Source organism: Eretmochelys imbricata, chromosome 1, assembly GCF_965152235.1.
Source record: "Eretmochelys imbricata isolate rEreImb1 chromosome 1, rEreImb1.hap1, whole genome shotgun sequence".
Classification (NCBI taxonomy): domain Eukaryota; kingdom Metazoa; phylum Chordata; order Testudines; family Cheloniidae; genus Eretmochelys; species Eretmochelys imbricata.
In genome coordinates this window covers 61,607,065-61,623,006 of record NC_135572.1, presented here as the reverse complement: position 1 = coordinate 61,623,006, position 15,942 = coordinate 61,607,065, and the positions used below count along the sequence as shown (strand labels likewise).

General features: G+C 41.5%; 1 protein-coding gene across 2 annotated transcripts in view; it reads left to right on the top strand.

The window, feature by feature from the left end:
• The first annotated feature begins 3,271 nt into the window (after positions 1 to 3,271).
• Positions 3,272 to 15,942, top strand: part of SLC25A30 (solute carrier family 25 member 30) — a 29,379-nt gene continuing 16,708 nt past the window's right edge. For both annotated transcript variants that reach the window (XM_077811663.1, XM_077811671.1), the window contains exons 1-6: positions 3,272 to 3,412; positions 5,212 to 5,293; positions 6,726 to 6,873; positions 8,328 to 8,422; positions 8,766 to 8,851; positions 13,298 to 13,393. In XM_077811663.1, the coding sequence (XP_077667789.1) occupies positions 5,230 to 5,293; positions 6,726 to 6,873; positions 8,328 to 8,422; positions 8,766 to 8,851; positions 13,298 to 13,393 (489 nt within the window). In that variant the 5' untranslated portion in view covers positions 3,272 to 3,412; positions 5,212 to 5,229. The remainder of the gene's footprint in view (positions 3,413 to 5,211; positions 5,294 to 6,725; positions 6,874 to 8,327; positions 8,423 to 8,765; positions 8,852 to 13,297; positions 13,394 to 15,942) is intronic.

Sequence of the window (15,942 nt, the reverse complement as noted above, 5' to 3'; positions counted from 1 at the left end):
TTCAGTTGGCTACTTAACTTCCTGTCCTAAACTGCTGTGCAGTATTTTTAAATAACTTCTGAATTCCTCCCCAGTTGTGTCTGCTTTTGAGTTGTGCTAAAGTAATTCCTATTTGTAAAACAAGTTGGGGATCCTTCAGGATGAAGGCACTATATGTACTGTTGCTTAATGCCATATATAGCTAATATGTTGCATGCAATAATGTCAATGGCCATATGCAAAGAAGCATTTTTATTTGGAATCAGTGTCATGTGACAGTAGTAAAGAATTATATAAGGAGTTGCTTTGGTCTAACACTAAAAAAGATTCTTTACTAGAATTTTTTAAAAAAATGTTTAATCCCTAAAGCTTCTCTCTCTCTCTGTCTCTCAGCTTCACTGTGCGTAGAGCATCTGTGTAGAACCTCTCCCAGCCCACTCATGCCTGGCTTCCTATGACAGATTTAAAGAAACAGAACACATGTCCTTACGCACAGTGCAGGAATCATGGTCGTCCAACTTTAATATGTGGAAAAGAATCTATGTCCCTATAGGTGGTGGTGGGGAGGAGCAGGAGGTGGAAGGAGGGGAGAAATTTGCTCCTTAACAGGGTAGAGTTAAAATACCTGACAGACCTGCTTCCATCACGTGGAACCGTATCAGAAAACAAATCTTAAATGTGCAGAGTAAAATGCCATTCTAGCAACATCTTGAAATAGACTTCTCGCAATAGTGGCAGGGGAGGTTAATTTTTGTCCAAGGTAATATAGGAATGACTTTCATTTGACCTCTGCTCCAGGGATTCTTGACACAAGCTGTAAGGTTTTCAATTGTATATTTCTTTACTCAGCCAGGTCTGTTTTAGTTTTCACTCTTGTGTAGGGCCAGGTACATTGCTGACCCTTAATAAATAATTACACCCAAAAAACTACACCACAAGGACATTATTGAGGTTGCAAAGTCAAGCAGTCAAATGCCAGAATTAAGGTTGGCTGTGCAACCTTATTTCAGTCCCTTGTGCATATGTATTAGGATACAGTCTTTAACTATATGATCACATACTATTTTTTTCCATAGGAACGTTGCCTCATTCAGTCCACATGGTTCCTACTGCCAGTCTCCTTGTCCAGGTAGTCCCAAGCTCCACAGCTCCTCATCTGATCTCAGTCCCTTCCAGGTTCCCAGTCACAGCCTCCTTGAGCAGCCAGTCCGAATTTCTGTCTCTCTACTCCCGTCCCCGTCTCAGCAGCAGGCTTATCTCAGTATTCCCCTCCTCCCCCAGCTTTTGTCCCCTCTGCATTTGAATCAGGAAGCTTCCTCCTTCACATTGAATGGGCCCCAGCAACAGGGTCACTGAGTGCACAAGAAAGACCGGTTCCCTTCTCCCAGTTCCAGTTCGTGCTTGCCCCACCCTACCCCAGAGCAGCCATTACAGGGAAAATCTGGTTTCGCTCCTGTGTAACCCAGGGGGAAAGGAGGGAGCATGCTCCAGTCTCTCTGTGGGGATGGTATATGTGCAGGCAGTTCACATATAGAAGCATGTTCAGTCTCTCTGAGGGTGGCACATGCACAGTCCTGTCTCATGCACAAGCTGTGAGGGGGTGGCATATGCAGTTTGGTCAGTACTAGGAGCTGTGAGTGGCTTGAGGATGCTCAGTAAGGACTGAATCTCAGAGATTTAGCTGATTTTTAGCTCTAAGTGTCTACTCAGATGTTTTAGGTTTCAGAGTAACAGCCGTGTTAGTCTGTATTCGCAAAAAGAAAAGGAGTACTTGTGGCACCTTAGAGACTAACCAATTTATTTGAGCATAAGCTTTCATGCATCCGATGAAGTGAGCTGTAGCTCATGGAAGCTTATGCTCAAATAAATTGGTTAGTCTCTAAGGTGCCACAAGTACTCCTTTTCTTTTTTCAGATTTTTTAAAGGCTTATAACTTGGCCAAATGTAGGTGGATTTTCATGGGGATGCCAAAAGGCACACCGCTGACACAAAGGCCACCCCACTTCCAAATTTCAAGTCCCTGCTCCAGAGCATGGGAGTGCTAGAGCTGTTCAAAGAAATGGTCACCAGAGTTTTTTAACTTGGGCCAAATGTTTTTTCACTACCATGGGCGGTGGATATAAAAGGCCAGGGAAGGCTAAGCCTCCCCTAACCCAGGCTGTGGCCCAGCCCACACTCTGCCCTGAGGCCCCACCCTGGGGTCGGCCAGCGGGGGCTCTTCAGGCCGTTAGGGGCTCTTGGGGCTCCTTTGGGTGGGCAGGGCCAGGGTGCTAGCCTCCCTGAAGGGGGGTTTCACCGCCACCCATGTTCCCTACTAATTCTTGGAAATGGCTTCACTGTTTTGGCTGAAATTTCCAAAAAATTCATCCTGAGACAGACCTCCACATGGAAAATTTCAGCCCAAACAGTTATTGTTTGATACCAAAGAGGTACCAGCCCTGCCTGTAATAATGAAGGGGAGCCTGAATGAAGGTGGTTTCTAGCACTGGAAAAGGTAGGGCTCTGTCATCACTACCATTCCTCTTGCTTCTCAAGAATCATTTGTATGCATGCAGCTGTGTTGGCTGGAGTGGATGGGGCAGGACTTATTTAAAACTGTTTGGAAGACTAGCTTGTAGCCGGGCCATATACCTGTTGTGGGGCCCATTGGTGCCTGGGGTTAGTGGTCAAAGTGGTCCCGAGCCCAGGCGCTAACACCAGTGCCCTAAGTGTTCAGTCAGCACCCATCGTCATTGGTGTAAGCACAAGGGGGTGGGCTCGGTCCTCACTTTATCAATCAGGTTTCACATGGGGTTTGCTGGTGGGTGCAGCCCAGCTGTGTGTGTGTGTGTGTGTATAAAAGAGGGTTCAGCTGCAGGAGCCCAGTGCTTTTCATTAGTAAATCTCAAAGTGTTTTACAAAGGTCAGAATTATCCCCATTCTACAGATGGGGAAATTGAGGCAGAGCAGTAACCGAGGCACAAGTGACTTGTCCAAGGTCTCCCAGTGCCAGAAAACCCAGCTGTCCTGAAGAAGGGCATCATTTGGTTGGAGACACAGGGGCAGTGCCCGCCCTCCCCGCAGAAGAGCCTACTGTGCACATGGCTCTGTGCGGGGCTGGAGTGGGGAGGGTTGAGACCTAAAGTCACCCCAACAGCCCCTGTAAATAACCCCAGGGACAAAGGTCGCCTCAGCTCAGCCGCGCTCCGCCCCTCCCCCGCCCCATCGTGAGCCGGCACTGACGGGCAGCCCCGCACCGCTCCACCAATGGGAGGACGGGGCGCGGCTCGCGGCGGCTCGGGGGTTGGCGGCGGCGCGCGGGGCGGCCTACGCAGGGCGCGGGCTGGCTGCGGAGGGTATAAATCCGCGGAGCAAAGCGGCTGCCGCGCTGTTTGATCCCGAGACCTCGGCGGGCCGGCGGGTTTGCTGGGACCCAGCGGGGCGGGCGCCGCCGGTAAGCGCGCGTGGGGGGAGGGGAGTGGGCGGCCGGGGGCCCTGCCCGCGTGTGGCCGGCTGGGCTCTGGCGCGTCGCCCCGCGGCGGGGCCCTGCTGTGGGCACCGCTCCCGGCTACCCGCGGGAGCCGCTGCGCCGGCGTCTCCTCGTGCTGCAGCCCGGGTCTGAAGCACAGTCCCGGCGGCGCCGAGGGGGCGTTTTCTCGGGCGGGCTCGCTGACAGTCCCGTGTCTGGCGGGTGCCGGACACTGGCCGGTGCGCGCCTCCAGCCGGCCTGCTTTCCCCTCCTCAGCCCGCGCTTTTGTCACGTTTGTCTTTACAAGTTAGCCTTGCAAGGAGGCTGACTGACGTTCCTGTTGTTGTCCCCCCTCCCTCCACCCCCGAATAAAAGCTTCAGCTCAGCTTTCTTGGGTGAAAGTGAAAACTGCCTCAGAGGGATGTGTCCTTGCCTCGGTGCCCCGCTTCACGGCATGCGTCGAGGAAGGTGCTGCCGTTCGGCCTTGCTTTCGGCAGCAGAGATCTCCTCTCCTCCTGGTGCCTTCCCAGTTTTTCAGGGGAGAGGACTAGGACAGGCTATAGGCTTTGATTTTAAAGATGGCTTGATTTTGTACCACTTGTCTTTGGAAAACTACTAACATGTGCTGTCAGCTCTGTTAAAAACTGCAGGGATAATAGTGAGAGCAGGATGAATTCCCATGTAGATTTGGGCATTGGGTAAAATATTTGAAATCTCTGTCTAGTAGCTTTTTCTTGTCCTGAGACCATTGGAAAACTGGTGTCTCAAATAATTCTCGCATAAAATAATGTGATAGGAGGGTCTGCTTTCAGACTTGCTGAGAGTCTGCTGCTTCCATTAAATTCATTTGGAGTTCTGGATTCTCCACACTTCTGAACATAAGGCCCAAGATTAAGAAGGCTTCTTCCTTTTTTTTTTTTTTGCTTTGGCAAATATGGAAGATACCAACACTAGTGGCTATGTGCCTCCCACCCTCCCCCGTCAGATTTATAAAATGAATGTTGCCTATAGAGAAGGTAGGTCATGTATTGTACCCAGCATTTTTCATAATAAAAGAACAAGCACATTCAGTAACACTGAAATGCAAATATCTAGATATTTGTATGCACATATGCTAGTAAGCCAATGCTACCTGTTTCTTGGTTGTAGTGTTAACTTTTTCATTGCAAAAGAACAGACCCAAAAAATTCAGTAATGACTTACTTAAAAATCACACTGGATATGAAGCCATAGTCCGATTAATATTAGCTCAGCTAGAATTGTAGAAACATGGGAGGGGAGGCACTTTTTTGATCTTAAAGGTCAATCATAATAGTATTGAGTTCTGTGCGCCTAAAATTATCCCTGATAAGTATTTGTCTTAGCCTTTTACAATCAAGATATTGGTAGTCAAAACGGTTGTTGAATATCCTGATTCAAATCCAGATGTGTGACAGCATTGTTAACTGTCTTTCTCCTAACCAGAAAGTCAATTAAGTATCACATTCTTCTTCTACATTTTCTGAAGGTTAATGTTTTAATTGATAATGCATTTGAGTTTGTTTTAAAATGTTCTGTTATAAGCATGCCAAGCTTCCTAATGTGTAACACAGTGCTTTGCTGTCTGTTTACTGTACTGTGACACACATAGTCTAGATCCCTTGCTGCTGTAGTAAAAAAATAAATGCATTTGAGGGAGGAATATTAGTAATAAGTTCAGAATATTGAGCAATGTAGTTCCCCTAAAAATACTAAGATTTTGTATCTTTCGAATACCTAATAAAAGCCATTGCTGCCTCTCGTAGAAAGAAGAATCCAGAAGAATGTCTGCACTGAACTGGAAGCCATTTGTTTATGGAGGCTTAGCTTCAATCACGGCAGAATGTGGTAAGAAGTTAATCTTCTAACTGTTTGCATGACTTATTCTACATTAGGAGGTTCAGTTTCAACTCTCAAATTTATGTAATGTGAAAAATAAAATAGCTACTGCAGTAGATTACTAACTTACATTTAAAGTGCTTCCAGAAGAACTTAAATTTTGAAGGGCTATTGTTGCTTTTTGTCTAATGTGTATTGTTGAAGGAAAGGAAAGAAATAGTCACCAACCCAATTAATGATACTCAAGTGTTTTCATATTGCCAAATAAAAGTTTGTCATGTTAACTTGTTTCCTTAAAGAAAAAGGAATTGTTTGCTCCATGATATCCTAGAGCACTTCTTAAATTTTTATTGAATGGGGAAGCCTTGAATGCTGGATTTTTTTGTGTGAATGTATGTGGCATTGAGATCTGGAAGTGTGGTATTGGAAATAGTACTGATCTTATTGGCTTTAGGTCTCATGTGATAAGTAGTTTCAATTTAGTCTGTTGAATTTTTGAACAGAACTTTACAGATGTTAGAGATATAGAAAATAGAAATAACAGCAGTCAAATAAATGGTGAACTAGAGTGTTGCATCTGCACTTTTTTATATGAGAATTTTCATGGTTATTTATAGCTGTCCAATAGAGTATTATGATAAAATATGGTGGTGATCTCATAAGAGGTTAAAACGCAAATAGAGATTATAGGGGATAGATGTGAAGAAGCAGCCATTTCTTCCTCAGGCCTCAAGAGAATTTGTGTAACACATTATCAGGAGCAATTTTTTTTGGAAGGAATCATTTTCTTAAGATTTGCAGACAATAAGTGCTCATATGGTTTCTGATTCCCAAAATATTTGCCCTTGTGTACAGCTTGAAACATCTAACAGTAAAATAAAATCATGATAGCCTTTCAATTCACTTACCATGTGTATAATTTAGCATGCACACAGTCTAGATTGGCTGAATCACATTTTTCACTAACTACAAGTAACACAACACATCAGTGCAACTACAGATATGAACAAGGATTGCTTATATGAGTAAGGGTCTTCAGAATTTGGCTCTAAATAGGTGCAGTTTAAGAGCAGACTCCCAAAGTTCATTTTCTGTGAGATTGTACATCAATAGCTGTGGTGTTACTTGTAGTTAGTGAAAATGATCAAGGGGATTTGCAGGTCCAGGCCTTCAGCTTCTTATGTGGTTTGTAGCAGAAGTTCCTGTTTTGAGCCTATATAACTTGATATTGAAGCACTGGCTGCCACTGTAGAGCTCTCTATAAAGCCATTTGAATGTAAATGACTGGCTCTGTTAGCCTGCAACTAATTATACGTTTTCTTTTGTCTTTAGAAAACAGAGGTTCTGCATTATGTTAACATTTTGGTTTATGATGTATCTGCTTTGGGTAGACAAATGTTTCATGTTAAATTAATATACTTTTTCCTCCCTTGACTTTAAGGTACTTTCCCAATTGATCTCACCAAAACACGTCTCCAGGTTCAAGGTCAAACTAATGATGCCAAATTTAAAGAGATTCGTTACAGAGGAATGGTGCATGCACTAGTGAGGATATGGAAAGAAGAAGGGTTGAAAGCACTGTATTCTGGGTAAAATAAAATATACTTTATGTAACCAGTTTGCATTTGTGAATTTTGGGACAGTTTATGAAAAACTGTCACATACAATGGTATTGGATTTTAACTAAAAAAAAATAATTTATTGCCCCACTTAAAAAAGAGATCATGAGGGAGAGGCAGGCCATATCTGACAAAGTATTTGAATAGAAATGGTTCAGAATATAGGGCATAATTTCAAAGTACAATATTTTTACATCATGGTAATTGCTATGTGTGAATGGCATTTTATTTTTTAATAAACTTTACCCACTGTAGTAGAAGGGAGGTTTTTTTGTAGTTCGCTTTGAGATCATAGGTGTACTGTTATAACTGTAGTTCACAATGCATTATATTTTTGGAAAATGCATCCGAATAGACCAATAAAATACCATATAACTTCCATGTAAGTTATTGTGAAAAGTCATTTTTACTATTATACGATAAACCCTCTATCAGCTAATGTAAGTCAGATACTTCATTTCATATTAGTGATGGCAAAAGTAAATTTAAATCCCAACTTCCTTCACCAAGTGATAACTAACTTCATTTGTGTGGTGGTGTTGGGAATCCATTTGTAGGGTTAACATCTCTACTGAACTGATTAATACAAGCATGAGCTAGCATAGAAATGAAGAGTGTGTGTGTACGTTTGTATTAGAGCTTAGGTGTAGTAAACTTGTAGTAGCGAAATTATCTCATGTCATAGTATATCGTCGCACATGCAATGCATCAATTATAACAATAGCAGTAAAAGTCCATTTGACTTTCACTGTTATGATTTTTATAGGGCATTAGATTAAAAAATCCTGTTTCTTATGAAATCAATGATTACCTTATTTTTAAGAGATTTGTTTTCCTACACAAAAGTGAAAAACTGGTATTCTCTCATTGTAGCTGACATAATATTGAAACATGCATGTGCTGTGCATATATGTATTCAAATATAGCTTTTATACTTTAGCGACATGTTTTAAACTCGCACTGTTAATGTCAGGCGATACTTTCAAAGTACCACATCAAGTTACAGGAAATTATAATTACTGTTTTAAAACATTATTCAGAGAATATCTTTTGTTCTGTATACATTGATTTTTAGACTTTTCAGCTCGTTGCCAAGCAGGAAATGATTGCCAAATCAGTACCAGTGTTCATTATGGCAATCACTGTGGTCAGGGTTTTTCCTCAGCCCTTTTAAAAGGGTCGGTAGTACCACCGCACCTTCATTTCTTCCATGCTTGAATATAATTTTTACTGCAGGCCTTCCCCCTATCTGTCCTGGTTCTGAAATCATCTGGTTTAAATGAACAAACCTTTCACTTTTATTGCATACCCTGAGTTCAGCCTATCCTACTCTTAAAAATTCATTGAATAAACCGTATTTCTGGGTACCGAGACTTCAGGAAGCTTTGAATGTATACATTATCTGCTTCTTGCTATTTTTATAGGATTGCCCCTGCAATGTTACGCCAGGCTTCGTATGGAACAATAAAAATAGGCACTTACCAAAGCTTGAAGAGAGTGTTTGTTGAGCAACCAGAAGGTGAGCGGGTTTTTCAGCTTTGTTACCACTGCTTGCTAATATATTTCATCTAAAGTTGTTTATATTGTTTCAATATCAGTCATATGATGCATACATACATTGTATTGTATCAATGAAATGTATGTATGCATCAGCTTTATATTTATTTCAAAAATGCTTCTGCAAATGAAATTCCAACAAAAATTGAGCTATCTTAAAAACAAGAAGAATTGACTTTGAGGGTTTGGCTACTTACTTTCAACTGCCTCTTTCATTAAAGAAGGTAAAGCATTGACTTGCACTTGATGTCTTAACACAGTGTAAAAGCCTGTGGCTGAGAATTTGTTTTTGCTTCTGGAAATAGATGAAACCCTGGTGGTAAATGTATTGTGTGGCGTTCTTTCGGGGGTGATTTCATCATCTATTGCCAACCCTACAGATGTTTTGAAGGTAAGTGATCTTTTTTATCCAGTTTCTATTTTCGGCATAGGTTCCTTTGTATTCTTGAGATGAGAACAATCTACTGATAAGAACATAAGAATGGCCATACTGGGTGAGACCAAAGGTCCATCCAGCCCAGTATCCTGTCTACCAACAGTGGTCAATGCCAGGTGCCCCAGAGGGAGTGAACCTAACAGGTAATGATCAACTGATCTCTCTCCTACCATCCATCTCCACCCTCTTACAAACAGAGGCTAGGGGCACCATTCCTTACCCATCTTGGCTAATAGCCATTAATGGACTTAACCTCCATGAATTTATCCAGTTCTCTTTTAAACCGGGTTATAGTCCTCACCTTCACAACCTCCTTGGGCAAGGAGTTCCACTGGTTGACCTTGCGCTGAGTGAAGAACAACTTCCTTTTATTTGTTTTAAACGTGCTGCCCATTAATTTCATTTGGTGCCCCTAGTTCTTATATTATGGGAACAAGTAAATACCTTTTCCTTATTCACTTCCTCCACACCACTCATGATTTTATATACCTCTATCATATCCCCCCTTAGTCTCCTCTTTTCCAAGCTGAAAAATCCTCACCTCTTTAATCTCTCCTCATATGGGACCCGTTCCAAACCCCTAATCATTTTAGTTGCCCTTTTCTGAACCTTTTCTAATGCCAGTATCTTTTTTTGAGATGAGGGGACCATATCTGTACGCAGTATTCAAGATGTGGGCGTGCCATGGATTTCTATAAGGGCAATAAGATATTCTCAGTCTTATTCTCTATACCTTTTTTAATGATTCCTAATATCCTGTTTGCTTTTTTGACTGCCACTGCACACTATGTGGAAGTCTTCAGAGAAGTATCTACAATGACTCCAAGATCTTTCTCCTGTTTAGTTGTAGCTAAATTAGCCCCCATCATATTGTATGTATAATATTTGGGGTTTTTTTCCCATGTGCATTACTTACATTTTTCCTCATGAAATTTCATTTGCATTTTTGTTGCCCAATCACTTAGTTTCATGAAATCTTTTTGAAGTTCTTCACAGTCTGCTTTGGCCTTAACTATCTTGAGCAGTTTAGTATTGTCTGCAAACTTTGCCACTTCACTGTTTACCCCTTTCTCCAGATCATTTATGAATAAGTTGAATAGGATTGGTCCTAGGACTGACCCTTGGGGAACACCACTAGTTACCCCTCTCCATTCTGAATATTTACCATTTATTCCTACCCTTTGTTCCATGTCTTCTAACCAGTTCTCAATCCATGAAAGGCTCTTCCCTCTTATCCCATGAGAACTTAATTTACATAATAGCCTTTGGTGAGGGACCTTGTCAAAGGCTTTCTGGAAATCTAAGTACACTATGTCCACTGGATCCCCCCTTGTCCACATGTTTGTTGGCCCCTTCAAAGAACTCTATTAGATAGTAAGACATGATCTCCCTTTACAGAAACCATGCTGACTTTTGCGCAACAATTTATGGTCTTCTATGTTGTTGACTATTTTATTCTTTACTATTGTTTCAACTAATTTGCCCGGTACTGATGTTAGACTTACCAGTCTGTAATTGCCAGGATCACCTCTAGATCCCTTCTTAAATATTGGCGTTATATTAGCTACCTTCCAGTCATTGGGTACAGTAGCTGATTTAAAGGACAGGTTACAAACCATAGTTCCGCAATTTCACATTTGAGTTCTTTCAGAACTCTTGCGTGAAAGCCATCTGGTCCCAGTGACTTGTTACTGTTAAATTTCTCAATTAATTCCAAAACGTCCTCTAGTGACACTTCAATCTGTGACAATTCCTCAGATTTGTCACCTACAAAAGATGGCTCAGCTTTGGGAATCTCCCTAACATCCTCGTCCGTGAAGACTGAAGCAAAGAATTCATATAGTTTCTCTGTGATGACTTTATCATCTTTAAGTGCTCCTTTTGTATCTTGATCATCCAGGGGCCCCACTGGTTGTTTAGCAGGCTTCCTGCTTCTGATGTACTTAAAAAAAACCAAAACATTTTGTTATTACCTTTTGAGTTTTTGGCTAGCTGTTCTTCAGACTCCCTTTTGGCTTTTTTTATTACATTTTTACATTTAATTTGGCAGTGTTTATGCTCCTTTCTATTTACCTCACTAGGATTTGACTTCCACTTTTTAAAAGATGCCTTTATCTCTCACTGCTTCTTTTACACGATGATTATTGCATGCTGTGTTCTATTGCTTTAAATATACTCACTTTGAAATTACTTACTCAGTAATTCAGGGGTTCCCTCCAGGCATGCTGGTCAGCTGGAGGCATGCAATTTGATGAAATCAGTGTCCTTGGAGGCAAGGAGAAACACTTGATTGATTACTTTTTTCTTGCTTCAGAACACAATGAACTACTAAAGTTGCTTTCCCCGCCCCCCTTTTGCTCCAAACTTGACGTGCTGAAGCTGTACTCTAAATTTAAAGAAATCAGTGTAAGTTGACCTACACAACTTACAATGCTGTTCATTTGGAAGTATGTAAAGGACTACTTACCAATCACTGACATCCAGAAATCTCTAGGTTGGAAGAAGCATTAGGGTTCTAGAAAAAAAATCCAGTAGGTCAGGATCTCTATTCTGTCACCTATCAAACTAGTAGCACAATGTCACTTTGAAACAATGCCCCTGCATGGTGCATTAATGACTTAAGCAGAGTGCCACTTAGTGAAATCACCCACACCACATTTTCAGCAACTGTTTTAAAATTTGTGATTATCTCCTGTCCAAGTACTGGTAAGGTTGATCCTATTTAACTTACAAGATCATGGCCTGAGATTACTTTGCTGCTTCTGCACATGCTAAAGTTTTCTGAGGATTGAGGGGAAAAACGTTGCTTTTTACATAGTGCCTAATTTTAGTCCTCCTTCCTTCAAATAAAATAGAATGAAAACAAATTGTTTAAAACTTCCCATTTCATAGAAGGGGTAGTGGAAGTATCAACACAGGTAAGCCTTTATTGGCTCTATTCTGGAATTATAGCATACAGTGTGACAGAGGACAATACCCTGGACAAACTTTAATGAATTAAGTTAAATGTCACTGGAGTTCATTGTATTTGAAAATGCAATTGTTTGCATTATGAGATTGTGTACAACTTTTTAGAAGGAGGGTGATGCTAACATAATTCCTTTGGTTATTGGCCCTTTGAAGCTGCCTCTGCAGAACTTCATATATACTAGGTCAAACTGGTTTCTCCAGGAACCAATGGACAAAGAAAGATTTTTGGATAAATAGCCTGGTTTTAAACAGGTTCAGGGCCTTTCTAACCTGGAAACGGACAGGACTTCTGGTCCAAGGTGGGTCCCAATCTTTAGGGAAGGGTTGGAAGGACTGTGACCTACTGAGGGCACATAATCTGAGCACTTGTTCTGAGTTGAAGGTGTGATCAACTTATGACCATAGGGAGCACTGCTATGTGGGTGGGATTTGAAGGACTAATCACCAATTAGAATACTTGTTGTAGCGTGGGGGTGATCTCTGGCAAGCTTTTTAGCATGCACGTATGTTTTAATGTTTTTAGTGTTTTCTCTGTAATGCTTTCTACCTTAAGAATAAATCTGCTTGCTTAGAAATAGCCGTGTGGTAACTCAAAACTGACAATCACACTGTGTACTCTCAGGTGAGACTTGAATCATGCCTGCTTACAGCCTCTTTCTGAGAAAATCACATGGTCAGGAGTCTGTGCAGCCTGTAAATACCCCAGTTAGAAGGGAGAGAGATGCATGTCTCCCCCGAAGAGGCAATGGTTGGGGAGCTGGAAGCCTAGAGGGGTGTGCCCTTGCTGCATCGTAGAGGGAGAATACAGCTGCGGTTTCCCTGAACTTGTGACAGGCTCTATTCTGGAGTGATGATATGCATGCTGGGCTGGGTGACAACACTAACTCCTAAAATTAGGGGTGAATTCTCATTTGCTTGTCACACTTACCATGAATCCAGCAGTTTGTCCTTGAAAAATCAGTCTTTAATTTCAAATCCAAAAAGTAAAGTACATAGTTCTTCCCAGCTGAAACTTTCATCATATTGACCTTTTGTGTTAAGATGTAGCTGGTGAGTTCAAGGGAGAACACTGTAAAGGACACCATGCAGAAGTCTTCTGTCAATCTAATCTACATGTTAGTGCACCAATTCAAAAATAGCAGTGATTTGTGGTAACTAATCTAAAAGCTACACCAAGTACTAGTTCAAATTCAACTGTTCCAAATATAGCATCTGCACTTGAAGGATAGCTGATATGTATCTCCAGATAGGTGGTACTACCATGGTGCAGTCAGTCCATACTTGTATAGTTAAGAAGCAGAGATCATATTTTGAAAATGTTTTAAACTGTAATATTTTGCAGCGCCTCTTCATAATGTTGAGAAACTAAACTAAATTATAATTTTCAGTGTTTGAAAACTGATAACTGCTTTTTGTTTTGGGCTGCCTTAGATCAGAATGCAGGCCCAAGGCAGTGTGATTCAAGGAGGAATGATGGGCAATTTCATACAAATTTACCAAAAAGAAGGCACTAGAGGACTATGGAAAGTAAGTTCTTCAGCTGTTACACTAACTCTTCCGAGGTTGTTCTTGCCATAGTACGTTAAAAAAAATCCATTTACTGTTCTACATATTGTTGCATATAGCTCTGCAATGTCTGCCAAAATATTGGTGTAAGATGTACCTAAAGTTGTATATATGTATATTAATATTTTTAACTGCTATATTACTTGCCATTCAAGGATTTCAAAAGCACTTGAGAAGTATTAATGTATGTAGATAGACTCATCACCTCTTTGGAATATTATCTCCATTTTACAAAAAGTGTAGTGTACAAGAGTGAGAGTTTATGGACATACTAGGGCATTGTTCGGGTTACGTTGGCATGACCCTTAACTCTTCACTTCCAGGTTTTCAGAGGTTTGAATGTCACTAAACTTGACATTCTGGAAGGGTTCAAGACATCACTGAGCAAAGTTAACTCCAGATTAATGAAGTTTCTTGTCAGTGAACTTCCTAGTTTGAGTAATTTTTTGTAGGAGTTAGTGGTCATTTACGCAGTTGTAGTTATTTCATAGGTTTGCAGTTGAGATGCTAGCACGGCTAGTGGTGATGTCTAGCTCACAGCATTTTTCATCAGAAGATCACAAAACACTTTACAAAGGAGGTTAACAACATTATATTGTTCACCCAGCAGGTCAGTGTCATAGCCAGAAATAGATCCCAGGTCTGCTGAGTCGCAGTTCCTTGGCTCTGTCTACTGGGCCACATAGTTATGTGATTCCTATATACACTTTGACCTTCCTATGCACGTTGTTATAGTGGAATGGGGACAGTGGTCATGCTTTGAAATGTTTTGGAGGATATAACTGCTTACAGTTTTGATTCCTCTCATCAGCTATATCAGGAGTTTGGGACAAACTGTGTCTATTACATGGCATTTTCAGTAACTAAGCAAGTGTGAGAAGACTGGTGTCTGTCCTTCTCCACTCTTTCCCCACCATTCCCTGCAACATCTAGCCCCAAGCCAGCATCTAGCTCAGCCTCCCTTTCCAGTCCCATTTAGCCATTAGCACATAGAAGGTTGTTCCTTGCTGCATAAATATGATGTGGCACTCTCTGCTGCATACACATGATGGGCAGCACCTTACTGGAGGATTCCACACTTCCTTGGTTAGACTGGGCCCCTTTGCCCCTGCTTCAGGCAGGTTTCCCCAGCTTTCCCCTAACCTATCTGTTCTACCCCCTGCAGGGGAGTCACCTTGACACATTTCCTAGTTTTTTAGAGGTTTCAGTTTGCTTTATCTTCAGGAGCTCCTTGATCCTGGCTCACATGGAGAGCAGAGAGGGGCTCCTATCCCCATCTGGTAGAACTTTCCCAGATCCTGGCACGGGGGGGGAGGATGGGGAGCTGACAGGCCCCCTGCCTCCCACTCCCTCTGACTTGAGCCCCCAACCTCTTGCTCACTTCAGCCCCTCCCCAACTCCTCTGCCTCTAATCCTCCCAGCAGTTGTTTGCAGGTGTATCTTATTTTCTTCTCAGAAATAGTTTGAGCACCTTCTGAATTACCTGATGTACTCAGATTATATTTTCCCCGAACAAAAAAATACCCTGGTACAAGGGGATTGTACAAAATATGCATATAGATATTTCAAAGATTTCTGCCAAATGTAGGTTTCAAACTTTATTGCCTGCGTGCAGCTCAAGTTCAATGACCGTAGCATGTCCCCAGGAGCCACCCAAGTCATGTGGAAACTGGCTGACTAGAAACCTCTTGGCTAGATTTCCTGCACGTGTACTTTGTAATCTGTTTGGCACGTGAACATTGAGTGCAGACCTCTCTAGAAAGTTTCTCTTTTTTATCAACATTTTCAATATTACTTCTCCAAAGAGGTAGTGCATGGCATGCACTATCTGGTTTAAATCTGGGGTGTGATCAAAGCCATGATTTAAGTCCCATATCTGCACAAAACACATCAGTAGAATTTGTGAACATTAAATGCTCTGTTTTTTTAAGGGTCTCTTTTTTTCCCTCAGGGACTCCTTTGCTCAAATGACCCCAAATTTGGATACTTAGCTCACCCTTTGAAGTATAGCTAATTTCAAGGCAATCAGAATAAGCATGTGGATATTAGAACACTTGGAGTTAGCCTTTAAATGATGCTTCTCAACCTTAGCTCTGCTATAAGTTATTGACAAAAGTTATCCTCTCCAGCTGAAAACTGTTACTTATATTGGTGATGGTAAAATATTTCCTTGGCATGGGGAATAGAACTCTTCCATGAACTTGAGTTAATTAACCTCAAGTTATAACACTTACAAGGAGTATTGCGACCATGTAGAATTAATTTTAACTATGTATACCTTTACTGGCTGACTTAAAATTGAAAGACACCTTTAAATATATTATATCTTGGTTTAAGAGCAGGCTGTTTTGTTAAATAGCTTCAGTATGGGGAAGCTTGCTTCCTTAGATGAATGTCTGTGAAGGCAGGGACCAAATGGCTCTGGGGATTGATAATTTGAATAGACTCTTGATTTATAATCTTCTGTTTCAGATTTAGCCCATGATGGTAGAGGAGTTGTTCAGTGGTCA